Raw genomic sequence first — 27,944 nt, forward strand, 5'->3', positions numbered from 1 at the left:
CAAACACCTCCCCAAAAGTGAGCCGACAAGCCTGTCTAGGGTCAGTAAAGGTCCTCAGATCACTTCTTTATTTTTCTCCCCAAATCATTTAAATACCAAGCTATTAGCAAATAGTTACTAATAAACCTCATTAAAAAATGTTTAATTAAACACAAAAAATAAACCTTTCTTTTTCAATGTATACATTTTTAATATGTATATAGACAGATATACTCACACACACACACACACACACACACAATATGAGTATCCATGCCATGCTGGATTATGTGAAAACAATGTACAAAGCTTTCAGACACTGGCATGTTGCTCCAAGTTTTTAGCTCTGTATAGCTCCTTAAACAGCGTTTGGATGATCATGGAAAATTACTGTGCTGTTCAGACATTCTTTTATAAACCTTCTAAAAAAACATTGCAAATTAAATTTATAACAAGTTGCAGCAGAACCTCATTAAAGAAAAAAAATATAAAAAAAAATCTGTTTTTCCAATAAAATAATTCTAAGTGGGCACTGATGTAACAGGTTTAAATGACCCTAATGGGCTGAGCTAGGAACACAACTAGGTAGAATAATTGATGTTCACACACCTGTACTTTGGGAAGGTTCTGGTAGCGCCAGGCTATTTTCATGGAGTTTGGACCTTCTGGATCAATGCCTTGGGTTTGTCCTTCTTCCGGTTTGGGGTTAGCAATGTCATCCAGCAATGGAGCGGGGAGTTCCTTTAAAAAATACACAGAAAGGAAAATTTCAAGCCTATATTTGAACTCTTAAAACACATGAATGAGCGGAGACTCGCCTTCTTGTTTCACAACAGAAGAACAAAGATATATTCCATCCATATAGCAGTATATTCCCACCGGGGTTAGATTAAAAATACAAAATTGATATATTATCTCTTGCGATTGACCTAAAATTTACAAAGTCATTTGCAATTCACCAGACAATATGAATTTCTTTAAAGATGCCCTATTCAACTGTCACCATAGCCAGAACTATGGAACAGAGAAGATGTCTCTTTTCATTTTTTCTTTTTTTACAGAAAGCTGGAAGTAAATATCAAGGATTTAAAATGTTTTTGTTTTTAATAATTTGCTTCTCTCAATACTTTTCATTGTGTTAAAAGTAATCCATTAAAACATGCAGATAGAGGCACGGTAAAATTCCAAAAATATGTATTGCTTATGATTTAAACAATAACAACAACAGCAGCAGAAAACACAAAGTAAACATGAAATGTAAATTCGCATACAGGCAACGCTAATCCTGGTTTCTACTTCCTAAAAACGGAACTATGAATGCCCTGAGGAGTTTTCCTCTCCACAGTCAATAACAAAAACAACTATTGTCTCACAAATAACACCTCAAATTAGCCCTGCGACATTTTGTGACACGGGCTACCCTCATTATGCTTGATTATGTACAGGCCAATCCGCACAGTTCACAGATCAGTGTTCTGTCCCAGATCATTAAGATAATTCCTATTTAAACACTCACCTAACTCCCTGGGCTGGCCATTGTTTCAGCTCTCTCTGCTTATATAATCAGTGACACACCTGTTGCTGTCACCTCGTGCCGCCCTGCCTTCCTTTAACAACCCTGTCATCTCGGAGACTGAAACCTCAGGAGGGGATTTACCGTTTTACACCAGTCATCTTCAATGTAACAAAGGAGCGAGGTGAGCCCATTACTCCCTCAGGCTCACCTGGATGGCGGCAAGTCTTCACCTCTCCATCGAACAGCTCTCCTTTACCTCCTTCTTACACTACTGCACAACTCCAGCCACGGACGCAAACAGGCCCGCACCAACGCCATCGTATTCGCACAGACCCACAGATACACACTGCCTTAGAAATCTCCCAGCACACAAACACCCCCCCCTTTTGCACTCCCAAACACTCACACAAAAACACACTCACACGCATATAAATACAGGCCCTCTCCAACACACTCAAGAAAGCCACACGTTTACTCTAAATCTCCTACACTTGGGTTGGATTGTGCCTGAATCCACACAAAGCACTCATAAAGAGTAAAGTTTTATAATTGAGTGCTCCAGACGTTAGACAAAGGTGTTATTAACTCATAACAATTAGCCGCAATGGAAGAATGGAAGGACTTGCATTTCCAATTCATTAGCCCCAATCCCTCTCACCCCCTCCCCTAGACAACAACTGTCCAGCTGTGCCTTTGAAAAACACAGGGGATAGACTATCTGACATTCAAATAAATCTTTATTATCATGTACTCTCAGGTATTATGTGATGACGAAAAAAGTACTGTTATTGCGTACGTTCGGGAACGTCAACACATCACAAAACCAAGTGATATGCGAACGGCTCTTGCCAGAATCAATACATATGACAGATATGATTATAGTGTCTCTGTTTACACCTTTCCAATCAAAAAACGTGACATCTGCAAATCAATCCAACAGGTTCTATATTTAGCTCAGGTGGTATAGATGATAATTTATTAAATGCATCAAATAAAATACATAAATAGGCAGAAACGATTGGGACAGACTTTTGTTTCTGTTACAGATAGCTATAGACGAAGCAGTACATTTCCTGTAGGGTTGGGTATTGTCGTTCAGGAGGGACTTTCTCTTTCTTTTAAACAGACAACAGAGGTGAAGGCATGACCTCCCATCTTATCCATCAAAATATTTACAATTACTCTCCATCTGTCTTCCGATTTTAAGCTGCTTACATCCTACCCCCCCCCGAAAAAACGCTCAAAGAAACATTCTAGCAATTTGACCCCTCTCACTCACTGTTAGATTCTCCAGGGTGCAATAAAACCCAAGACATCGCAGCCCACTATTAATGAGACTTCACATCGCACCCTCCTCAGACAGTTTAATTGGCTGCATACTACAGTGGCTAAAGGGATGGATCTCTCTGTTGCTCTGGCACGGTGTCTGATGCACAGTCGTGTGTGTGACCCGGCGATCTTTTATGCCTTCAGTCAGCAGCCCGGTTCTGGGTTCGCTAACTCCTGGAAATTAAATTAAGCAAAATCTCATAGACCTGACCTGCATGATGCACAAAATACTGTTACTACACAAGCCTCCTAATACGGGACATCTAAAATAAAAAGGGAACTTTAATATTTCATAGCGCTGATGTAAACACAGTGCACTAAATATGAATGGGGCTGAGTAGTTTTAATAAGCGATATTGTTTTTGTTTTGTCACAGTAATGAGTTAAGATAAGGACTCTTCAGACTTCATGTTCTCCTTAAGATAAGCTGGATATTGGAACAATGAGATATAACAGCACCAACGTTTGTTACTGTAATACTTAGAGTTAACATTTCTAATAATTATTTAGGCATGTATCTACATGATGTTCATCTCAAATAAATGTCATGGCTTTTATACATACGGAACATATAACATATTATTCTATATAATTCTAATAAATATATTATTCTATTCTATGTATATATATACATATATATAGTTGAAACTTTTTTTCTAAATAAAGATTTACTTTTGACTGGTAAATTGTTCATTAGGATTGAAGTACAAAAAAAAAAAAAGTAACTGCCAGATAAAAATATAGTGTATAAAAACATGTACATCGTTATATAGATTTTTAAGGCAATGTAATTTATCAGTTTGAAACCTTAATACTGCCTTCATCTTCGAGCTCTGACTACAATAGGCATGCATGTTTTCAATTATGATGGATAAATTGCCGGGTAGTAAAATATTATATCTAAGGTAGGTGATGGGTCTTTTTATCTTGTACTTGTCTACATCAGTTTCATTGCTGTAAGATAATTACGGTCTGTAAGATTGTCTTTCTCTGCATGGGAGTGTCTGTGGCATTTGTCATAGTTTTATCTGCAAGAAAGAAAGGACAGTAATGGTCTATAAATTAACATTTGTTGCTATCTCATACTGTTAGATAGCTGACAGTCTTAACCTTTGACCTTTTTTTGATCACCTAAAGAAAGTAATGTGGCAAACTCCAAATTACAACTTGCACATTTTTATGCAAATGACAAAAATGGTTTAAAATAAGCTGTTCGCCACTTTAATTTATTCCTTTCATTGCGTCAATTAGAAAAGACTTTCGGCAAACAGTGTTTTAAATGGTTTAATATTTAAGTTTCACTCCATGTAATTACTTATTGCTTTTTTTTATGCAAAAACCCTTTTCAAAGCTTATTATCAATAATCTAAAATATGTTTATATGCTTTTTTTTTCCCAATTCCTAACATCTATTTCAATCATAGAATTCTATCTAAAGCAACGTATTGTGTGCAATTCAACATACTTTTGAAAATGATACGTCTTTTTACATACATTAACTCCATCCCAGACTAGCCAGTAAAGTACATATCAAACCCTTTTTAATTCAAGCATTCTGTGATCTGAAGTGATGTTCACAGATATGTTTTGCCATACCTGTAAAATCTCATCTGGATGGTCTCTGGCAGAAGCTATGAAGAGGGAATGCCCACAGACAACGCCTTCTGCTAAGAAATACTTCAGCAACATGCGGGAATAGCTGTCATATTTATCTTCCTCTGCAAAGAAATAAAAGTAGGTGTATTAACAAAAAGAAGCAACAGGGAACCAGGTTTATATTAATATTTTTGAGCAAGTCAAGTGAAAGAAATGACAGCAGGTTACATGAGCATGACAGGCACCGAGGAGCACTGTGTGAGGAATTCAGCATGCAAGAATTGTTTCTAGGTGATTAGAAGAAAAAGAAAAAACTGCTCACAGTAACTGCTTGTGTAACGTTTCATGAACTGGGAAATAAAGACTGAAATCTAAAAATATATTTTTAATGTACAATTGCTAATAGTTTTTCATTTTTTCCTAGGGTAAGAGACTGTTAATTTGCCAATTACTTGCTGAGATGCAAACAAAAATGCCCTTGTATGACACTGTGATTGTGTGCCAGCTTCACCTTATTTTACTTACTTATTTCACAAAAACTGCTTTAAACTTGAAATACATCCCAATTTGTTTACACTGATAAATAACATATACACACATTTCATATTTCAATTTAATATGAAGAAAATAAAGCACACAGTTCAGACACTGTTAGCTAAATGTGTAATATTTTGCATTTACCTAAAGCTCCAGAGACACAAATAATTAAATTCTATATTTCTATAGTTTCTCGTGATTCATAATTTTGATTTTGATAGATGTAAAACATAAATGTTGTGTGCTTGCACAATTAAGCTTTTAAACACTTCGATATAACTGGTGAATGTGATTCTACATTGTGGCATGATGTGAATAATTATTAACCTGTAGTGATGACTTTAAAAACAGACTATGTGTTCTTCCCATAGCCAGTGTAGATTTGCCTCTGGTCAGCCAGTCAATTAGAACTGGATGTCCTCCTAAATACAGCTGATGCAAATAAAGTGTACAGCACATGGTAGTAATTGATGTAATGACTGTTAAGTGTTACACATGAAGAAGAACAAAAGAAAATACATGGCATTGGTTTACAAGTGGTACCTCTCAACCTCAGACTAAAAATAAAGAGATCACTGTTCACACAACAAGCCCCCGATAACTCAGTGGCCTGAGAAGTCCGATTAAAAACCTGTCGGGAAAATGTACACTACTACGCCTGGGCTCCCAGCAATACAATAATTCTGAAAACCACACCACACTTAGAAAATACACAAATTGTTCAACAGAATTGTTAAATATGAATGTGATTTCTGGAGTTTGTACTGCAGTTCCCAATAACATAAAAAACTAAACTAACAAAAAACGTATATATATATATATATATATATATATATGGTACTACACATTCCACATTTTTCTTTCAATAAATGTATTTTCTGTTGCGGACTGTCACAAACTTCAGTTTTCCCTGCATGTTACAGCTAACGAGAACTACGACTACACTGTTACTTCTATCTCAATTTCTCCTCACATGCATGATGTTCCCTGTGGCTACCTCACTGTTACCGGTAAAAAAAGATTGAAAAAGATACATATGGCCTTAAATGTTTGAAGATAAACAGGTGAGGCCGACAAAAATCGGAAGAGAGAAATGGGACACCAAGTATGAAATAACTAAAGTAACTTTCTTGTGCTTCACACACTGCATTAATTATTAACCAGTCACTGGTTTGGTGATTCAAAAGGGCCAAGAAGTATCTTCTGAACCCAGCAGAGAACTAAAGTTCAACGAAGTACGATGACATGCAACACATGACATGAAGTCACTGAGTACACCACCTCACCCCTACTGCTAAACAGTCTGTGTAGTGGTCTTCTGTGTTCGCAGCTTTATGGTAAGTAGAACTACCCAATTCCACTGAAAAGCTTTATAAAACCAGGAAAAAATGAAAACACCAACAGAAGTCCATTCTGACGTTGCCACTGTCTAACTGCATAAGCTGATTGTGTAAATAATGAATGGCTTGCATTAAATGTCCCAGAAATGTTGTATCATGTTGTATCAGTTTAACTGCTGCAGAAATGTTGTAGGGTGGGCTGGTCTGCAAATATGTAAGTATGTTTTAGAGATAAATACTTTGCAGAGTCTGAAAACGGCTTGAAAGTGCAAATGAAACTCAAAGAATGTTCCTGTGCAGATCTCAGGATGTCTGTGCATCTATAAGGAATTCCACTGCTCTTCAATTTGTCATTTGAAGGACTGTCCTTTATTGATGGGTTTCTAGGTCACCAGCCCTTTGTCGTGTTCAAAGGACCTAAAAGGCACCCAGATGGGGCGTCTCAGATGGTGTCCATTGTATTAAGCTTTCTATAGTGTCTTACAAATGAAATCTGTAGAAACCATTAGCCTGACTTGAATTGTTTTAGGGGTGGGCATACATCTCTCAGTAATGATGACAGACCCCAGCCCAGATCAGTCATTTCAACAATTGTGACATGGTTTCTTTTCACAGAATATTTTACTGATCTCGATATATACGTCTCCAGCTGAAGACACTTTGTGTAGGTTTACCAAAGAGGAGAAACATTCCAGGTACCTAAAACAAGTGTGAATTATGTATATCAGCACAGTTGTGCCTAAATGTGTTTAAATGAGAAATCCACTTCTCACATTCAAATATTTTTACAGCCCTGGTAAATGTGATTTAAGAAATGCCAGAGCCACAAAAACAAAAATAGCATTGTTAAAGAGAGAGAGAGAGAGGGAGAGGGGGAGAGAGAGAGAGAGAGAGAGGGAGAGAAGAAAGGAAAAGCTTGAGTTGCAAAGGCAACAGTTTTCAAACAGCTTGGTAACTTTGTTTATTGACAAACAGCTGTGGAAATGGAAACCATCACTGAATTAAAAACTAATTAAATATCCAGTTTGTATTAGAGATTAAACAATGTTTTTTGCAAATAGAAATAATCAATAAATATCCTAGTTTACACTTTCTTATAATATTTTCTCTTAAACAAAGAGAATTCAGAAGTCAGGACTGAAGTAAATTATATTACGTTTTTATGTAAAAATCAGGAATTCTTGGTCATAAAGCATATTTTGTATACATATAAATGGTTTTTACTTTTAAATAATTGGACATATAAAAAATAGGCAGAAATTATCCATGGCAACGTTTAAATATTGTGTTTGCAAACACCTCAGGAATGAGCAACGTGGGAACAATGTGGATCCAAAAACAAGCTGATACTTACAAAAATAATAATTCAAAGAAAGAATTAAAATGAATGGAGGAAATCTTTATTCAAACCCCGAAGTGTTATCATGCTTTGGAAAATCTTGTTTGTTTTTTTAAGCAGGAGAAAAAGTGTGGTGCAAAGATATCACAATAGTAACTGTTTTAGGAATGCTGCCCAGCCTATTTTAGGATTTAAGCTTTACATACTGATATAAGGACACACAGAAAGCAGTGAACAGTGCCAGAAATAACAACTAATTGGGAGGATGCAGGGTTCAATTTCACATGTTCACTACAGTCCTCAGAGTTGAAGATTGCAGCCTTATCTTTGACAGCTGTCCGTGTGTTTTGTACTAGAAGAGCATATTCATAAGCAATTTATAGGATTTATTCAACAAATACCTGTTCAATAAAACGTTTTATTTATTCAATTTTAGTATAAACAGCCTAGTCCAAATGTTTCTTTTGTTGAGGTGGTTAGATTCATTAGTCACCCTATCATTCTTAACAACAGCACTGACATATCTCGAGGTAACGAAAGCACAGCAACAAAATAATAGCTTCATAGCACCTGTTGGGCTATTATATGGTTAAATTACTAAGTATAATGTGCATCAAGTACCAAAGATTAACACAATTTGATGCAGTAGCTTATCTAGAAATAGCAGTCAAGGTTATAGCCTAAGAGGAATTGTATTATAATTTCACATTTTAGAACAATTATTAGTGAACAAAGCCTGACTCACACCTGAGGCCTAACACGCCTTATTAGTACGGACTTGCCAATAGTGAGACAGTGTAGACGTGGATTATTCTGGAAATGTTTTTAATATAAGAGGTGCAGTTGCAAACAAAAAATTGTGAATACAGAACTTTCTTCTTAACATTTTTCTTTCTTTCCATTGTCCTCTATTGGACTGTAAAACAAAAAAGGTGTATTGTATAAATTGAAAAGCTGGGAGGTATATTTTCTTTTCAAACACTGTGAGACACATACACCCTAAATGAGGAGGGGGGGAACTATTTACTTTAAGCTCGGCTATTATCTGTAATGATGTATTAAGTGCTTGTAATACTGATAGAGTTTAATGTCCTTTACTAGAAGCATTATTCCTAAGGGTGTTACAGCCATCTCAAACACACACAGTCCTGAACTTTTCTACAGCATATACAGTAGATCACTGTCACCTGTTTCTATTATTACCAGATTAAATTATCCACACTATAATTCATAACATGGAAGGGTGAGCATTAGTGTATAATCACTGAGAGTCCCTAATCAATAAAACTGATGAATAAAGGACAGAGTAACAAAATAGTTTTTTTAAACGCAGATTACAACCCCAAGGACACCAAAGTGTTGTCACCTGCTGCTGTGAGTCTAATTTCAGCTCAGTTTCAGGTTTACCAGGGCAGGAGAATCACGCTACATGCTTTGGAAACAGGGCCACTGCACCTGAAAATCACAAGTCAATCCTGGAGGCTGTTTCAAATGAGTGATTAAGAGACTTTCCCAAACACAACAGGAATGCTGTGCTGAGTGCAGTTCAACAGGTTGGACGACGGTACCGTGGAATAAAAGCTACTTTAAAAACAGCACCTTTCTTGTCTTGTTGTTACGTGCATGAAGATGCATAGTGATCAGTACTATTACATTTGCCTGAAGACACTTGTGTGTGTTTAAATGTTTTATTTATACTAAGTTTTATGTTGTCCTGTTCATACTATTTTGAATAAATACACACTTAGTCAACCTCCCTCAGTCCATTTTAATTTACTCCAGATCACATACACGGCACAGAGAAATACTTTACAATGACATTTTTGCCAGTTTGGCATTCTTTAAATGGTTTCTGCTTTAAAGATTTGTTTTAAATCCCCCCAAATAAAATAAGATAATGACAAGGGTCAATGGTCATTACTTAATTACATTTCATAGCAAATACATTGAAAAATCTAAAATGAATCGTTCACTATAAGGTACTATATCAAGGTACAATATAATCATAAACTTAATGAATAGAGGTCTAGAGCAGTATATCATAGCATAGTGCAACCTCGTTGTTAACAGCAGTGTCTTAAAGCCCTGAAGTGTAGTAGGTTTGAACATGTTTATAAACAACTATACTACCTCAAAAATATAATTAACATATAGCTCAGATGTTGGAGGAAAACAAATATGCTGTCTCCCATCCCCCACCTGGACCTAAAAGGATATTGTCTTTCTTGACATTGGTACTAAGTCTAGAAATGAACACACAAATTACCTTAAAGGAAAGACTGTTTTCTTTAGGGACAAGAAATATGCAGGTGAGAGCTTCCTGACCTGGCAAACCACAGCTATCCATGCAAGATCCTGCTCCACGGGAGACATGTAAATAACACCTGAAACTGCCATTACTTGATTAAATTAACCAGTATAATGTGAGCAGGAAAAAAATGAGCATTTAATCCTCCAAAGGAACTAATCTGTGGGCTGGTGGAAGTAATAGCAATGTATGGGAATACTGAAGAGGACGAAAGGTTTTGTCAAATACGTGAAACAACAAAAAGAATATAATAATGGCCATAGAATTAAACAGCAGTTCAGGAAACTCTGACTCCTGTACAGAAACACATCAGAAACAACACTGAGCACATTAGCACAAATACATGTCATACAATCACCTATTACTAACCAGCACTCAGTTATTCTGAATTGGAGTATACCAGGTGTTGACAAACTATCTGAAAGGACCACACAATTACTTGACTGTGTCAGGGAGAAATGAGCAATGGCTTGGTTGTTTAACCCTTTCCCTGCAGGCCTCTTTCCAGTCCCAGTCCCAGTCCCACTGTTCTTACAAATAATATGATATTTGTATTTTCACCACCCTCCAGCAGCAAACATACAGACTACATGCATTACAGTACATAGACCCTTCTCTGCAGTCAAGCTGGACCTCCTGAAGTATGTATATTGAAGTATATTGCATAAACGACATAGTAGAATAAAACACCCCCACTGTATGTGTGTTATATCTGAAACATTCTTGTGGTATTAAACTGAATTTGAACACAAACTCAGTGATATTGTTTTCCTAAATTTGCCTCATATGTTATGTTTATTTTGTGCCTGCTTACTTATGTATTGTTAGCACTTATATTGTTCTACTGCAACTTCTGCTATGCCTACCCCTCCCTTTAACTCATACCTAGGATTTAACGGTGTTATGGATGCACTTGTTGGGTCAATGTACCACCATGAATACTTATTGTATTTTGTGCTGATTTAATTACTGCACTTTTTCAATGCTTTAAAATGTTTCTTGTGTACACCGTAAGTCACCCTGGATAAGGGAACCTGCTTAGAAACAACTATTAGTAATAATAATTTAAGAGGTAGAAGGAAAAAAAAAAACGTACCTATCAACAACAGAGTTCCAACCGCTAACCCACCACCTGTTAAAAATAAATACATTGAAGTTAATAGGAAGGGAACATTCTGGAAATCAATTGTATATATACATACCAATTAATGTGTCTTTTTTGCATTCAGTCAGTCAAGTTCAATGGTCTTTTGATGAAAATGTATAATGGGTCCTTTGTTTATTTTATCTGTGAATATTACATTATAAATACTGACATTAATTTGATAAGATGAATAAACAGACAGTATAATTATTGCCACTTGTATGCAGCTGTCAAGCAGAGAGAAGCTTGCAATATTATATTATATACACTGCTTTTCATAAACAATTGATAAAATCCTTAGCTAATTGAAATCGAAGGACTTTGTCGTGTGCATTAAAATCCTTGCATGTGAAATAAAATGCACTTTCAGATTTGATTAATTTGCATATACCTTCATTTCGTATTTATCAGTATGTACTAGTCAGGCAATGACTGGAATCTCTCTCCATTATATTACTTTTCATATAGATTTCTGTGTGTAAACAAGCAGTGTATACAATATTATATTCCAAGCTTTTCACTGCTTGACAGCTCCATAGAAGTGGCAATATTTATATTGGCTGTTTATTCATTTTGAACTTGACTGACTGAATGCGAAGAAGGAATTGGAAAACGCTATACAGTGTGCTTTAGGTTACTGTATGCAGAAAAGAATAACAGTTACAATATCAGCGTTGCAGAATGACTCAGTTTTCAGTGGGTGTTACAGTAAAAAATGTTTCTAACAAATGTGGCAATGATTTTAAACCAAAAAAAAAAAAACCAATAAACACACAGACGAGACACTTGAGATTTGATCTTGCACTATCCGCACTAACCTATCACATAATCAAGAGACGTCACCCCGGTGGAAACAATAAGCTGTCCGTTCTGCACGGAGGGTCTTGTTCCAGGGATAGAGACGAATTTGCTGCGGGATTTCTTGTGAAAACTAGTTGTACTGCGTGTGGCGCTGAAGTCTGGGTCTGTCCCGGCGCCGCTCATGCTCCTACAGGGGGCCGCCATGTTAATCGCAATGTTGACATACACCAAATGTCCAGGAACGCGACTGTCCAATAGAAAGTCAGCTTGTTGAAATACCAGCCAATCGTAGACGCGCTTATTGAGAAGACCTGCAGTCCAAGCATTGCTAAGCAAATATCAGTGTCAGGAAAGTGGCTTGTCAATGCCGAATATTTTTAAGATAATTGACAGTATTAGTTTAAATAAGGTGAAGATCATAAGGTGAGTCTTTAGACTTATTTTTCAATACATCAAATGACGTAAAGCAATATGCACCGTCAGTTTAAACTGACCATAGATGCACCAAAGGTACATTTTAGCGATGCCGGTATAAAATGTACTTGGATCTGATATGTATAATAAGTATACAAACCCATCTGAATGCAGCATCTGACTGAACGATGATACGCCTTGTAGAAACACACATGAGTTACAATAAGGAGTCATGTTTTCCCGGTAAGCCAGTCTTTACTGCAGACATGAGGATACAATTACATTTTTCATTTTCCCTGTACGAGTTCCTTTTCAGTTGTTCCTCATCTACTGTCTGGACCCTGTTAAGCGTGAAATAAACGTTATTTCACCATCAATCTTTCATTTAACCGTAAAAGTACAAATCAAACCATTATCCAGTACTCCCACAATTACTTCTCTCATGCCAGGGACTTACTCTTACACTACTATTAAAGCAGTGAGTATAAAAATATACAATGCAACTCATATCTTTTTTTTTTTTTTTAATAGATGGCAGTCATTAAAAACAATAACAAGGCACTAAAGTAATACCAGGTGTAACCGTAGCTTTCATGTATTGTTATGGACACATGTATTAATCGTGTATTGACAAAACCTATAATGCAGTAGTACAGGGGGTGTATCCTACTATAGGGAGGAGGTGTTATACTTCATTTTGTATTATTGAAGATCCCATTTATTAGTTGCCACTCATTTGCCATACACTGTCTTCAGTGAGCCTGTCTTTGTTTTGGACTGTACTGGAAAACACTTATTTATGTATGTCTTTTCTCTTTTCTTTTTTAATTACTGGAACATCCTGTGTAATGAAAGGTCTAATTTTCTTGGAAGTGAAACCATATGTAAATACATGTATTTATTTTGGGAACAGTAAATACAAGTCTTCAAGCAAAATCATGAAGATCTCAAACAATAAGTATAGCCTACATCCTATTTTTTTTGTTCTGTTATTGTAAGTCGTTTTTAAGTTCCTCCTTGCTTGGTAACCAGATAGCCTACATAAGTTTCTGTGTTTTGTGATGGGTAATTTGTTTAAAATAAATGCATTGTCATCAGTTGTATTCATGTCCCTAATCTTCTTACTGGCATCTGCCATTATACTGCAAAGCTTCTTTGCCCATCATGGTTGGAATGTGATGGCATTTGAATGTGACGATTAAAGTTTTATAGTTACCAAATCAGATTAGCTTCTAGTCACCTGACTAGGAATGCCTACAGTCATGTGACCAGGCTCCCTGCTGAAGCCATGCTGGGAGCTGAAACAAGGTACTTTTCTTCTTGAGATGCTCATAAGCACTACACAGCGGGAGCCTACATAATGATTGCAAAGAAGATGACTTCATTTTTACCCAGGTCTTCTCATGCAACAATAGGATGAGTCTGAGTCAGTATGTTTTGGAGCTCATAACAGGCAACCTGAGAGCATGTCTAATCCAGGAAATTGAGGATACATAACACAAAAGGAAATACTGAGTTTTTTCTTCACTGATCTATAGAAAAAAACTATTAAGGAGTTGTTCTTACTCTAGCTAAACAGGATAAGTTACACAAATAATTATCATGTGTAATTGTATAAATCTGATTCGTAAGGATTGTATATTTCACTGACACTTATGCATCAGATGATTGGGATTGAAACTGAAAGTTTAAAATTAGTTCACAATGAACACAACAGTCAAAACCCAAACAATGGCTGGTTTATTTGATTATTCAAATTACAAATTTTAAAAGTCTTTGGAAAGTAATATGTAATTTTAATATTAATGCACCTTAGTAGTACATTTTGAAATGGAATCATAAAAATATTTTTGACACAGTAGTTGATTTTTTTATATTATGACAACTGGACATTTAATAGTTACAGTAGTGTTGGCAGCGTGGAATAGGAAAACAATACGAATCGGAATGTTCCTTTCAGAAAATGAAATATTTGTATGCTTCTAACAATGATGTATTAAGTATAAAAATAGAGAGTATTTGTTTTGTGATAATTAAGAAAATAATTCCATTGAAATACACTTTACACACTTAGGCATCATTTATTATTTAAAAAATAATTCTCAGTTCAATCCATCAATGAGTGCATTATGTGATAATGTATATTTCTTATGATGTCAGTTTTAATGATTGATATCTGATTGTACTGTATAAAACTTATAGTCATAACATGTCAACAGTTTTCCTGAATAGGTTGTAGGTTGTTTGGGTTTCTTTGGACTAATTCTGCTCTGCACATGAAATCTCCTATGTATGAATATAATGGCAGCCTGAAGGGAAATGAGATACCATCAACACATAGTTTGAGTTTATTTAGTTAGTATTGAAAGGAAAGTAATAGTCTAGTGTACGTGTAGAAATCTAGGGGCACGTTTCTTTATAAAGAAAATACTTTTTTTTGACTGAAGGGTTTGTGTATTTAAAAACATTTCAATCTGTTTATTTTTCATGAATTTTGCACAGTAGCCAATTAAAACATTTAGTTAATATTTGTTTTTATGTTTTCAAAGTAGAGGCTGACAAATCCAAGTACACACTCATTTGTGAAATATTGGGATGATCATTTCAGAGAAACGGTGTGATCTTGTAGAACTTTGTCCACTAGGTTCAAAGTAGTGTGTGAAGTATATTACATCTCAGCCATCCAGCCTGCAGACTCTGTGCATAGGCCCTGTTAAAATCCAGATACGTCATCCAAATATTTCCCTAAAATACACACCGCTTGGAAAAACAACGTGCCTATACCATTTTAGAGAGTTAAGACAGCATGTTATTTAAATGTATTTGTATCACTGGGTGCAGTGAGAGTGTCCACTGTAACTGTGAGGGGTTGTGGCAGTGCGGGGTCTGAGCCTTGTCATTTAAAAGCTGTTGGAGTTACTGAGACGGAGGCTTGCTGCATAATTCATGGCTCGTAGCATGTCTCTTAGATAAACCGGGTATCGCAAACTGATTTGAGAGGTTTAATTATTACACTGATAATTTAGCCAAACCTTGTCGATTCCTTCGAGGCAGGCAACACTTTCATCCCATATTAAGTAAAGTGAATAGTATAAAAAGAATAATCAGCATCTTATTTGGCCACCTTCTGCTCTGTAGAAACCAAGGATCAGAAGGAAATTCCCCACACTACAGTGATGGTCTTTTATTTCAGATTCCCATCTGGGATTGCTGTGGCCTATTATCATATTTAGCAAAGGGGTTTCTTGTAATCTGCTTAGCTACACAGCAGCCTCGACTTCTCCTTCCATGTTTTTCTAATTTATCATTTTAATGAGCGCGAGGTTCTTGCAGGCTTTTGAAATGTCGTTTTCATTTAGTCTGCTTTTGTGGTCAAATAGACCTGGAATATTTAACACTGATTTTTTTTTTCTTTTTTTTTCTTATGGATTCAAATGTCTTGGGATGGATTGGATTCAAATAGGTATCAGCTGAAGACACTTATCTCTACCCTAATCTCTCTGCTCTCTTTAAGAGCCATAATGTAAAACAGTGACAGAATAATGTTTGCATGACTAATGTTTTTTTGTGTCTCTACCCCCAGTTATGTTTTTCTAAAACAAAATAATACAAAAAACTGTTTTGTTTTCATTGCACATTATCACTTTTAATGGTACAATAAGATTAAAGTTAGGAAAGCTTTTGAATCATACGTATCCTAATGTTTTCAGTTTTGTAGGGACAGGTTTTCTTCATCAAATTACTTTTAAAGATTATAGTTTATGATATTACGATAAGGATACCATCACATCAACAGTCGCATGATACATTAATTGTATTATTATCCTCTTTGCATAATAATCATTAACAGAGACGTGGATTTATCAGCAGGCTTAATGTGACTTTGATTTATGAGGAAATGTAAAATCGCATTGCATATGTTAAGTCTCCCTACTTCCTTTACTCTTCTTTACTGTGCTCAATCCAGTGTATGTATCCAGCCTATATCTCTTTTTCTCTCTCTTCTCTTCTCTCTCTCTCTCAATATAGACTGCAGCCTGAAATAATGATACCCATGGGCTAACATGTAAATTAATTAAATTTCCAGTGCGGCACATTATCCAGTCATAGCCCACAAGCAACTCTGCAAAATGGCTCCTAAACTCGTAGACGTGAGGTCACATTCCCAAGTTTAAATGAAAAGGCCTGAAGAGAAGTGAGTCACCAGTACATTCAGGGGCCAAATCGGAAGTGTCTGCCATGTCTGATTTCCCTCGCGACACATGTGCAAACCGCATAACATTGTATTTCAGTTACCAATACTGGGCGGTTCTGAAAACTTCTCAAAATTCTGCGTAACACATTGTGTATTGATTGTAGTGGTGTACATGTATTTCTTAAAACATAAGTGTGAGTGACACAACAAAGGCTACCTTGCATTTGTCTACATCTGATGTTTGTAATGAAATCTAATTCATTCGTTTAAATTGCAATCTGTAGCTGTCATGTTCTTGTGCTGACTTCGGAAAAACGTTTAAAAAAGATCTTGACATTTAAGTTTGTTTAAACTGTTGCTGACAACCTGAAGAAAATAAGAATTACAACTATTTGACAGACTAATTAATATTTTAAAACATCTACTCTCAAGTCAAGTGTCTCATGTTGATCTGTACAATCCTTAGGATGGCAAGGACTGTTCTCTTTACTGATACAGTACCAAATATGGCCAATACCAGGATATTGGGCATACTGATCCACCAGGAAGCACAGTAACAGATTTGTTTCCCACACTCCACTATGGATCCCAAAGTCGTCAGATCAGCACATCAAGGCACAAGCTGTCAGAGAGAGAGAGAGAGAGAGAAAGTTATTGCAGATTCAGAGAAAAAAATTGGTTATGTTGGTAATGTCAATGTAGGCCTTTCTGACAGGCTGCATTCCTGCTGGACAAATGACAATACAGGAGGAGTATTATCTGAGGCATTGTGATTGCAAAGGAAATTCCACCTGCCTGCCTTTCCTGTCACCAGCTATTTGTGGTATTTCCAAGAGCAGATGCATTGAATGCAGTCTAGCCTTGTGCTCATCTCTTTTCTTACAACCTTTATTCAAGAGTTTGCATAGTGGCACTTGGTGGAAGTGTAACAAGGACAAGAAACTAATTTTCTATGCTAGAGACATTGATAAGATGTGTTTGTGTGTGTGTGTGTGTGTGTATATATAATATATATATTCATACAGCTCGGGGAAAAAATAAGAGACCACTTAACATTGATTTCTGAACTTGGAGTGGTCTTGGAGCTGTATATATAAATATGCACATACACAGTCAAGTATTTTTTCAGTACTTCCTCATCACATTTAGAGTACTTTTTAAAATACAAAAATGCTTAATTCTTACATCTTCACTTTTTAATAATGATATTATGAGTTAATGTGCAATGTACACAGCCATGATTTGAACTTCTCTGTTTGTTTGACAGTATCATTCACTCCACTCACTGAACCCATCCGTTCATTGTCTGAGTCCAGGGATTTGGGAATGAATTGCCTTTGACTGCACAGGTCACAGATGGTTAAGCTAAGCAAGATTTCTACATTAATTTCTTTGTTTTACTATGTACACAATCGTTTGTAATCCAGGATTAAGAAAGACAAGGTGTTAATTTCCAGCTATAATATCATGTGCATTTCAATTATGGACTGCCCCCGTAACTGAGCCGGAGAATTATAGAGCAGATCGCATTTGTTCTAACTACATAAAGGCTGTCAGTAATAGAGATCTAATCAGAGATTTCTGGGGCTGGGAATGGCCAGCTAATTTATACGAATCCATTTTATTTCTAGCAGAAAGGGCAAGCTCTTTTCCTTCTGTGTTGCATATTATGAAGCTCAGACTGTCTATAGAAAACCAGGCGGCTGCATATGGATTGTCCCTTGATATCATTCACTTGCCGTGTAATCTTATTATGCAAAGTTCTAATCTTCACCTACAATGAATGCCCAAGGGTCGGAATATAGTCATATCAAGGTTCTGGGGTCATGTTTTGTGATCCCTACCCTATTCTTCTAAGCAGATCTGGGATTTAAGGGCAGTCCCAAGAGGCCGTCGGAGATAGACGGAGAAACCTGCTGCATGTTTGGAAGACAAGATCAACATGAGGTCCTTGCTAGGATTAAACTTGATTTGTAGCTGTAGGATTTTCTAACAGATGTATTATTGGACGGGGAATAAGGGGCCACCAGCACGGCGAAATTGGATCAAGATTGGCATTCTCGGTGAGTCGACTGACTGCTAAAACAGCAGCTGCCTGCAGATTTGACTTCTTTCAGGTGAAGCGACTTCCAGTCATTTGGAAAGAGATGGGATGAAAGGAGCTTCGGCGATAATTTTGATGTCTGTGAGATTTAGTACCGGCGTAATGGGATTATCGGTAACACCTTCGCTGCAGAAAAAGCCACCTGGCGCTATAACTGGCAGCGACTGAGGACTAATCCTTTCCCATCTCTGGGATGTCATTCATAAAGCTCAAAGTGATTTCCGCACTGCTTGCCGTGATTAATGCTATCAACAGAAATGATGTGAAGAAAGTGCGGAATTCATTATGAAATGACTGACAAACAAACGGTTGCGTAGTGCTGCTTCCCATTCTTTTTTCATTATGATGGTGTTACGGCACTTCCTTTGAGCATCAGTTTATACTCTCCTAGAATAAACATCCTTTTCTTTCTCCTTTTTAACAGCAGTTGGGCCATTTTGGTTTAAAATAAGAGGAGACCAAAATCGTTCATTGTTATAATTGTACGAATTGGCGGGATGATATTTTGTCAGTCTATTTCCTTTTATGGTCATTTTTTAGTCGTGAGATCTTTTGCTAAAATTGCATTTAACCTTGTTAGAAAGATGGGTCACATTTCGTAAATGTATAAATACATTCATACTCCTACTCACACGAACCTGACAAAACTCACAAAATAAAGTCCTTTCTTCAGAACAGTAGGAAAGTGCTCATGAGGAGAAGAAGGGAAAAAAATCCTGTTTCCTTTTTTCCCCTGACTGTTGCACTAGGAATTATGGTAGACAAGTCACTAAAATGTCTTATGCGCTGAATTGATGATGTACATCGTGTTTATAAATGGAATTCTCACCTTAATGTGATCATTTAAGTGTTGAAAACAAGCAGGACGTGAATTGGATAAAATAATTGGATATAGAAGCTGTAGATTATTTGAGTCCAGGGCACTTTCTAGTTTCTAGTGATGTCATCCTAAAAATAGATTTTTGGGATTTAATTGATCAAGAGGGCAGTGTTCTACAGAGGTCTTGATGAGCCGTGGGTGAAATAACTGGTCTCAAAATTAAAATGCTGACCTGGTTTGCAGGGACTGCTTTGGTGTGCATTCCTTAAGGTTTATGACTCTGAATTCTGAGATGGCCTAGCACTGAAGGTGTTGGTCATCTATTTTTATGATGATGATGATGATTGTATGTTCTTATTTATATTATTCTGCCAGAACTTCCAAAGCCTACAATGGAGCTCCAAAAGTCATTAAACGTGCCACACTTGTAAGCAATGATAGTATATTTTGCTTATTGAAAAGAATTTACATGGTCACGGTATGGCCGCTATATTGTGTAATGTGCATTTATGAAAACCTCTTGTGCTATAAATCATTTCATGCAAAAGCTTCTCTTATGACCTAAATTTAGATTTGTTCAAATTAAGTGGATTGGTTTGGTGGCATTCCTCTACACTAGTCTCAATATGCATTTGCTGTATACATACTGTATATTATCTACTTATGATCTATTTTAAGGCCTGATAATGACAAGTCAATTGATCGCAAATTATGCTGGATGAACTTCCAGCGACTTCTTCTCCACAACCATATGGCCCACTGAAATTTTGGTTCAATGCAAGTTGCTTCAGTAAAACACATGTATAGCTTTCACAGCTTGGTCACATGGTTAGGCAGCCATATTGTTGATTTGTATACACTTGGAATTTGTACAAGAAACGGCTCCAGAACCACATGTAGAAATCATATTACATTTAGTGCATATTATTGCCTCACGACCTGTTTTCAGATCTCTTCAAGAGAAGATGGTTGGCGGCCATATTGCCTTTTACGAATTCTCTTGATCACACCTTCTCTGATATCTTTTATTGTATTGTATAAAGTGAAGCTTGATATACATAAACATAGTGAGCTTGCATACGTTGCTCTATGAATCTGTGAAACAGTACAATACAGTACAATCAGGAAACATCACATAGTGGTGTTGGTGTTGAAAGTACAGCTTGCAAGCCCCTAAATATACTGTGGACCAAATGCCAAGTATTCACCGGGAAGCTCTTGGTAGTAAGTATGGAGAGATTACTCTGTAAAGGGTGTGCAGAAGGAACAGCCAAAGTGTGAGGCGTGTCTGTGCAGCAGTGGTTATCAGAAAAGATACAACATGTTAGTTTACGCATGTTTTTTTTTGTGTGTTGAGATGTTCCGGAGCGCGGTGGGGAAGGCCTTGGGCTTTGCTGGGTACACCATCCAGTACGGCTGCATCGCTCACTGTGCCTTTGAGTACATTGGAGAGCTTGTCGCGGTATGGCTCAGTTTTCTTGTTTGTTTTCCTTTTTTGATCACCATAATAATAATGTATACATGTCAGTTTAAAGGTGTGTATGTATATATTGTACATGGTTTACATTTTGAACTTCCTATAGAGAGACTTTTATAACTGAAACTTGTGCAATTCCTGTTTGTGACTCATTCTTAAAACATTATTAACATCATGTCATATCTATAGTGGCATTATCTTGTAACACTATATTTAATTTGCTTGTTCTCCTACCTACAGTGCTCTGGACCGTCCATGGAGCCTACAATCACAAATTATGATGTTGTTTTTTCAGAAAGATTAAGCCGCCATTTCTACAAAATTGAAAAGTAAGTTACACCATTTGTTAGAATTAATTTTGGATGTAAAACTTGCAATCTTTTATATACCCCCCCTTCCCATCAGTATATTTTGTATTAAGATGCATACATATAGCCTTTAACAACAAAACAACTTACATCTATTTCCATTTTATTTATCTATTTATTTATTTTACTTAAAAAATACATTTTACTGGGAAAAATGTATGCCTTAGTATTCTTATTTATGACCATGAGCTTCATTCTGTCTTGCTTAAAATAAACAATGTTTCAATTTTCCTCAGGGGAGATATTGTAATCGCCAAAAGCCCCTTTGATCCGAAGATGAATATTTGTAAAAGAGTAATTGGATTAGAAGGAGATAAAGTCTGCACTAGCAGCCCATCTGATGTCTTTAAGACCCATACTTATGTGAGTATTGAACTGGTAATACACGGTTTGTACTGAGATTATTCATAACACTATTTTGGAAGGCTGTAAGTGTTAAAATAACCTCTCAGGAATGTACATATTAAATACGAATGTGCATCAGCTGTGGGTACTAAGAAGTCATCGATTTATACAGGTGCTGCATGTACCAACACTGAACACAAATAAAGGTCTACGGTAGAGCTTGACCGATACAGGTTTTTTGGGTCCGATAATGATAATTGGGAAGCTAAATTTTGCGATTACCGATATAGCTTCCGATATTTACTTAGTATGCAAAACAGACATTTTCTAGCATGGATCCCTCAGATCTCTCCCTGTCGGTGAGAAATTGTCAAATATGCACTGAAGGCAGGATTTTTACTTATTACATAATAATTTTAACATTAATTTTCATCATAAATAACTACAAATCAAACATTGTAAAAATGTATTAAATTACAATAACGGAGAATAAAGGAAAAATATAAAAATATGCATGTTCTATACATTAGAGCAAATAAGATAGTGTTAAGTGCTGGTCTAGATTATATTTGCATTTTACAGGCGTCAGGTTCTCTCAGGTTCACAGTCCTGCTCAGTGCTCAACACTGCCGCTCACACAGGGCAGCACAGCACAGCTGCACGCGTTTTAAAAAATGTTTTTAAAAATGCCCTTGAAAGCGTAACTTATTTAATACGTATGTTAAACGTATTGCAATACAAATCACAGCCAAAACACGACGTAGGATTTGAAATAGTTTTATAAATATAATGTATAGTTTCAGTTTTATAAATACATTGTCTGAGAGATGCATTTTTCACTATTTTTTTATTTTACTGTGATCTGAGCTTCTTCAGCGAACATTTACTGTTTTTCTTTATTTTAATTCCTATTGTGAACTTTTCAGTAAAATGTGCCTCTATGTCATAGTATACAGTAATCTTCAGTCATGATGAAAACAATCAAAACCATGGACACTCAACTGCAGCGCAGCTTTCAAAAACACTTTCTATTGGTTATGAGTGTTTTAGTAAAACACGTGTATTGGTTATGAGCCCTGTGTTTCTCGGTGTGTGTGTGTTTGTTTCAGTAGTGTGCACGGCGCCGCTGTGCATGAGAGTCAGAGCTTCCAGTGCCAACTAAAGCACCATAACTATGATAACATAATGGTAAATTATAATAACGACTGTAAAACCAAATAAACTTATTTATTTGTCTGAAGTCTCACAGGATTTTATGGAAATTTGAAAGAAATATTTAGCCAATAGTTTGAGAAAATAAATTGGTGGAATATGTGCAGATACAGATATTTCTGTAAAAGGCCGATATCGGCCGATAATATCGGTGCTCCGATATATCTGTCGGGCCCTAGTATAGAGTTCATATTAGTCACATCTATTGTTTTTTTTTTTAAAGATACTTTTAAAATAACGTTTATACATGATGATAATAAATAGCAAAGAGCTGGTCTTACTGGAAAAGACTCATTTTAAATGTGTGTTTATGACTAGTCTGTATTAAGTGTCTTTCTCTGTTGAACGATTGTGTAAAAACTAAAGGGTGAAGTTGACGAGCAGGTACTTGTAGTGAACCTCCTGTGACGTCGTTTTTTCAGCGACATCGTGCAGCAGTGAGATCATGTTGTCAGTTTGATCAAAGAAGTTCAAATGAAACGGAAAAAACAAGAACCTAAATATGCATTTATATGCTTCCTTTTTTAAATAATTTGCGTTTGCTTTTGGTTTAAGTACACAATGTTTTCAGCTGTTCCAGCTTCTGGTTATTTTAATCTCCTCTGTTCAGAGAATGATCAGATTAAAACAAAGTCTCTATCAAACAGCACTGCTGCTCTAAGCCCCAGCGTTACTTACACAGAAACAGTGCCTGATAATGTCACTTAATACCTCTTAGGTCTGTAAATAAGGAATTGGCTTCCTGTCAGTCACAGTGATTAAAGGCCGAGCTGCACATCCATTTCTCAGCAACGCTCGTTCCACAATCAATCTGGGCACAACGCTAATGCCCCGGCCCGGCCAGCGCAGGAGACGTCTGTTTACTCTTGTGCTAAAGTGGAGTTCATTGCAGGGGTGACTTTGCCTTTTCATCCTGGATTTCTATGGCAAACGTAAAGATAAGTGTCGCACAGGCACAAGTACACACACACACTGCACACACACACAGGCTCAGTGTGCACAGATAACCAGAGCTGGCCCTGTGCTTTGAGGTGTTGTTTCATCTTGAAGAGTGTTTGAGGGCAGCATGCTGCACAGATTTGTTTTATTAGCCCTTAATAGATTGTTGATCCTTCAGGTTTTATTTACGGTATCCAAATGGAGTTTTGTGTGTTTTTTTTATATAACACATTTTTATGAAAATGTTCTACATGGCCAGTGTAGCTACTTATAAATATGCACACATGACCATAAATAAAAAGTATTAATTCAGATGTTTGCATCACACCACTAACATGTGGGAGGAATCCAATACATTTTTCTTAACAACTCCAAGATAATATGAGAAACAAATTGAGCATTGAGGTATTAATGTAATGGAAGCATGTCTAAAACTGAGTGTCAAAACAAAGAAACCTTATCTATGACACGGTTACTAAGCCTGAATCCTCCAGTGCGCCCGAGGGCATGAACTATACATCGCAGAAAAGTGGAGAGGAGTGCTTTGGTCTGCTAACTCAATAATTGAATCTTGATATGCACTGTAAGATGAGTTATAAACGGAAAGGAAAGGGGCTTGGTGAGAGCAGACCTCCTTGTAGTAGAGAGATCAGGTAACCAGAAAACCTGGACTGGTTGCCAGATAAGTCTGCCAGCTCAGATTCAATCAGAAGCAAAACTAAAAAACTTCAGTCTAGCCATATCTGTAAAACCTGTTACTTCCAGTCATTTGCTAATTAATATGACTGCAAAATGCTCACAAATATAAAACTCATAATGGAGTTGTGCTGTCTGTTTTAACAAAACAAATCCAAAGAGGGCACAGTGTAGAAAATGAGTGTGTTGCATGCTTCTATTTATTATTATTAAGATTTATTTATTGGCAGACGCCCTTATCCAGGGCAATTTAAGCATTACAAAAGTGCAGTGATACAATCAGTACAACATGTAAGCATTACGAAAGTGCAGTAATATTGCAATAAGTATACATCCTAGTTCAACGATACACTTAAGTCCCAGTAGAAGTTCCAATAATGTATAAGTAAGTAGCAGCAGCAGCAGCAGTTGTATAAGAGTGCAAAATTACAAGAGCGCTGAACAGCTCAGGAGAATACGCAGAGTATTGTGGTAGAAATGCAAGATTTTATGGTAAAACGCATCCTATGGATTTATTTTTTCCACCGTTCCCTGAAACGAAACTTTCTCTCTTGCTATGGTTATGATATGCACTGTACAATGCGAAGGCTCTGTGACTGACAGTTTCATCAGAAGGATGGAGGATGGTTAGCCCAGTGCAGGCACATCCACACCCTGCCACTGGCATTTCTGCAGGAGCGTTTCACTGCTGTTGATGCAACAATAGGCAACCCTGCGAGGAAACCGTGCCCAGTGTGACTAAGGTAGCTGCTAGAGCTCCCCGCGTTTGAAACAAATATTCAGATGATTTTGTTTTGATGTAAGGAAATGTAGTATTAAAAATATATTTTCCAAATGAAGGTCCTGTGACCTGCTTTAATTGGCTGCCGTGCACTACATTAAAAACAAAGGTCATTAGAATGTGTTCTGTCTCTCACACATTTTTTTGCTAGCCTTTCATCATCTTCTATTTTAATCAAGAAAAGGTAACACCTGTGGTTTATTCTAAAACCCACCTTTTGTTAAGCGAACACCCGCAGGCTATGAGGCAATTACATTTGTGGCCATGTACCAAACTAGGAAGCCATTTCAAAGACCTGAGTGAGGATATGAAAAACGGAGGGGGGGAGTTTTCTCTTTTGTCCAGAAGTGAGATTAAGTTTTGTCAGAGTTCAAGGGGAAGGAGGGGAAAAAAAAAAAGTATTTGAATTCAATAGGAGAAAGAGCTGCTTCCCCCCTCCATCTAACACGGGTTTGTCTTTCAGAGATTTGAGCTACCTGTGAACTTGCAAGAGGTCGGCATATTTTAACTTGCTCTGTTCACTCTACCAGCTTAGCTGCCTATCAGGTTTCAGGTCCCATTGAAATATAAACCATAGAATTAATCCCATTTAACTCGACTGACACGACTTAAAACAAAACAATACAATACGAACATGCACTTTGTAACCATTTTATTTCACTGGTATAGACATCTGCTGCGATTGCTGTACTTTAGAATGTGTAACTGTTGAAGAAACATTTTAAAAGTGCATTTGAGGTTATTAAGTTCATACATTTGCACAGTGAAGAAGTCTGTGTTGGTCAGATTTGTGTGGCACACCTTGGAAAGTGTAAAACGGCGGCAGAGAGCAGTACTCCTCTCCCGGTGATGGGATCAGCTGGACTGGATGGGCGAAGACCTGTAACCCACCACTGGGTTACCCAAGAAGTGTAACCCTCTGCAAACTGAAAAAATGTTATTTTTTGGACCATATTCCTCTGGGGATGTGAAATATCTTGGTGGAAGTCTGTGTAGAAGATTCTCTGCCATTTAATCTCAATAGTCTTTAAAAATACAGATTAAAATATTCAGTGCCTTGATTCTTGACGTGAAGAGGCTCCTGTCATATGACTTGATGATGAAATACCTCTCATCACTGAGCCTGTCATTTTGGTCTGAAGTCCAGGAATCGACGAGCTTCTTACCTCTGGTTTGTTTCAGGTTACCAAGGCGTCAAACACTGTTTCTGCTCCAGTAGATGCCCACATATATTAGTTTTAAAGTGCAGTAGTCCATAATTACAAAAGGTTTCCTTATACATGTTTTAACAATGGTTTATTTTCCCCAATTAATGAGTCTGTCTTTCTATCCTTTAAATATGTATGGATTGAAAAAAAAAAAATGAAATATTAACAAAGGGGGGAATGAAAATATCCACATAAAATATGATTTGCCTTTCCAAACTAAATGCCAAGAAAAATTGAAAATCAGTGTTTGTCATTTGGATTGTAATCACGCTGACCTTTGACTTTCATTTAAATTCCAGACTTGGAATAAAACGCCCACACAGCAATATTACTTCCCTACTTACAGAAGAGGTGATTTCTGCATATTATTCCTCTTGTGTGTGAAGGCCCAGGCTGTTAAAAGTTACAGGACACAAAAATAGACTCCTTCTCGATTGTGATGGCCATTATTACAATATAATGTGTTGTTGATCCTGCCTGCACATATAGTGGACTGAGGACTTAATTAGAGCTTTGACAAGCCTACTCTCATAAAGTGATGAGATTATTCGTAATTGATGTCACAGTCAATTAATGTTCGGTCCGTTGCGGGCCTACTGGCAGGTCTAGCCTTAGTGCAGACCCCGGGACGTTGATGAGAGCGTGGTTGCCCTGTTCATGCTGTTTCTGCTACAAGAGGGCAGATTTTAGTGAACAGCCTAATGACCCTGTTTGAAGTCTAATACATTCATGACCCTGTCCCATTGCTCTAACCTCTTGTATCTTCATACGGAGGAAAAAGTTGTCATTAACGGTGGGTTTTTTGGACCCAAGTGTGGAGAGGCCACACGTGACTTCGTTATCTGGCATGCTCTTGTTCTCGGGAAAGCTGTTCAGTATTTACATGCAAACAAAGTTAACAAGAGCTAAAAGGTTAGGAAGGCATCTTTAGCGTGGAAACGGGGGCGGGGGAAACGTTCTGGATTATGATTTTCTTTTCCTTTTTGTGCATGTGTGTAGGTTCCAAAAGGCCATGTGTGGCTGGAGGGAGATAACCTCAGGAACTCCACCGACTCGAGGAGCTATGGCCCCGTTCCTTATGCCCTCATACGAGGACGGGTTTGCTTTAAGGTACTGCGGTATCATCTGCCGATACTGATTCTTGCCCTTTTTTAATGAAGTGAATTTTACAGAAAACTTGTGTTGATGTCACTTTTAACCCAACATTGTATTTTGAGGTATAGTAATGTAATGATTTTATATCTGTATTTATTAATGTGTGTATTTAGGTTTCTGAATTCAGTGTTTTTTAGAATTGTATTTATTATATTGACTTTTTTTGTGCTTTATTCCAGTTATGGCCTCTGCATAACTTCGGTGTCCTGAAAGAAAGTACCAATGGGAGGATTTTGAGATAACTGATTCGAGATGTAACGCTTATTAATTTTTATTAAATACATTTTTGTTTTAACTGGGTGTGTTTTCTAATCTCTGCCTCAACTGTAATATTGTTTACA

General features: G+C 36.8%; 2 protein-coding genes across 4 annotated transcripts in view; one reads left to right on the top strand and one right to left on the bottom strand.

Annotated features, from left to right (window-relative positions):
- Positions 1-12,115, bottom strand: part of elp4 (elongator acetyltransferase complex subunit 4) — a 71,976-nt gene extending 59,861 nt beyond the window's left edge. For both annotated transcript variants that reach the window (XM_066700512.1, XM_066700511.1), the window contains exons 1-4: positions 11,907-12,115; positions 11,041-11,076; positions 4,421-4,542; positions 589-720 (exon numbers count right to left, since the gene is read on the bottom strand). In XM_066700512.1, coding sequence (XP_066556609.1) covers positions 589-720; positions 4,421-4,542; positions 11,041-11,076; positions 11,907-12,093 — 477 coding nt within the window. In that variant the 5' untranslated portion in view covers positions 12,094-12,115. The remainder of the gene's footprint in view (positions 1-588; positions 721-4,420; positions 4,543-11,040; positions 11,077-11,906) is intronic.
- Positions 12,116-12,191: 76 nt separating this feature from the next.
- On the top strand, positions 12,192-27,898 carry immp1l (inner mitochondrial membrane peptidase subunit 1). Of its 2 annotated transcripts, none has more exons than XM_066700514.1 (6): positions 12,192-12,312; positions 20,780-20,884; positions 21,140-21,228; positions 21,504-21,630; positions 27,448-27,558; positions 27,783-27,898. In XM_066700514.1, exons 2-6 carry the CDS (start codon positions 20,780-20,782, stop codon positions 27,843-27,845), a joined length of 495 nt encoding a protein of 164 aa, XP_066556611.1. In that variant the 5' UTR covers positions 12,192-12,312; the 3' UTR covers positions 27,846-27,898. The 2 variants fall into 2 exon arrangements, with proteins under 2 accessions (XP_066556611.1, XP_066556612.1); XM_066700515.1 differs by lacking the exon at positions 12,192-12,312 and adding an exon at positions 18,360-18,561.
- The last annotated feature ends 46 nt before the right edge of the window (positions 27,899-27,944 follow it).

The sequence above is a fragment of the Amia ocellicauda genome, chromosome 4 (genome assembly GCF_036373705.1).
Source record: "Amia ocellicauda isolate fAmiCal2 chromosome 4, fAmiCal2.hap1, whole genome shotgun sequence".
Taxonomy (NCBI): domain Eukaryota; kingdom Metazoa; phylum Chordata; class Actinopteri; order Amiiformes; family Amiidae; genus Amia; species Amia ocellicauda.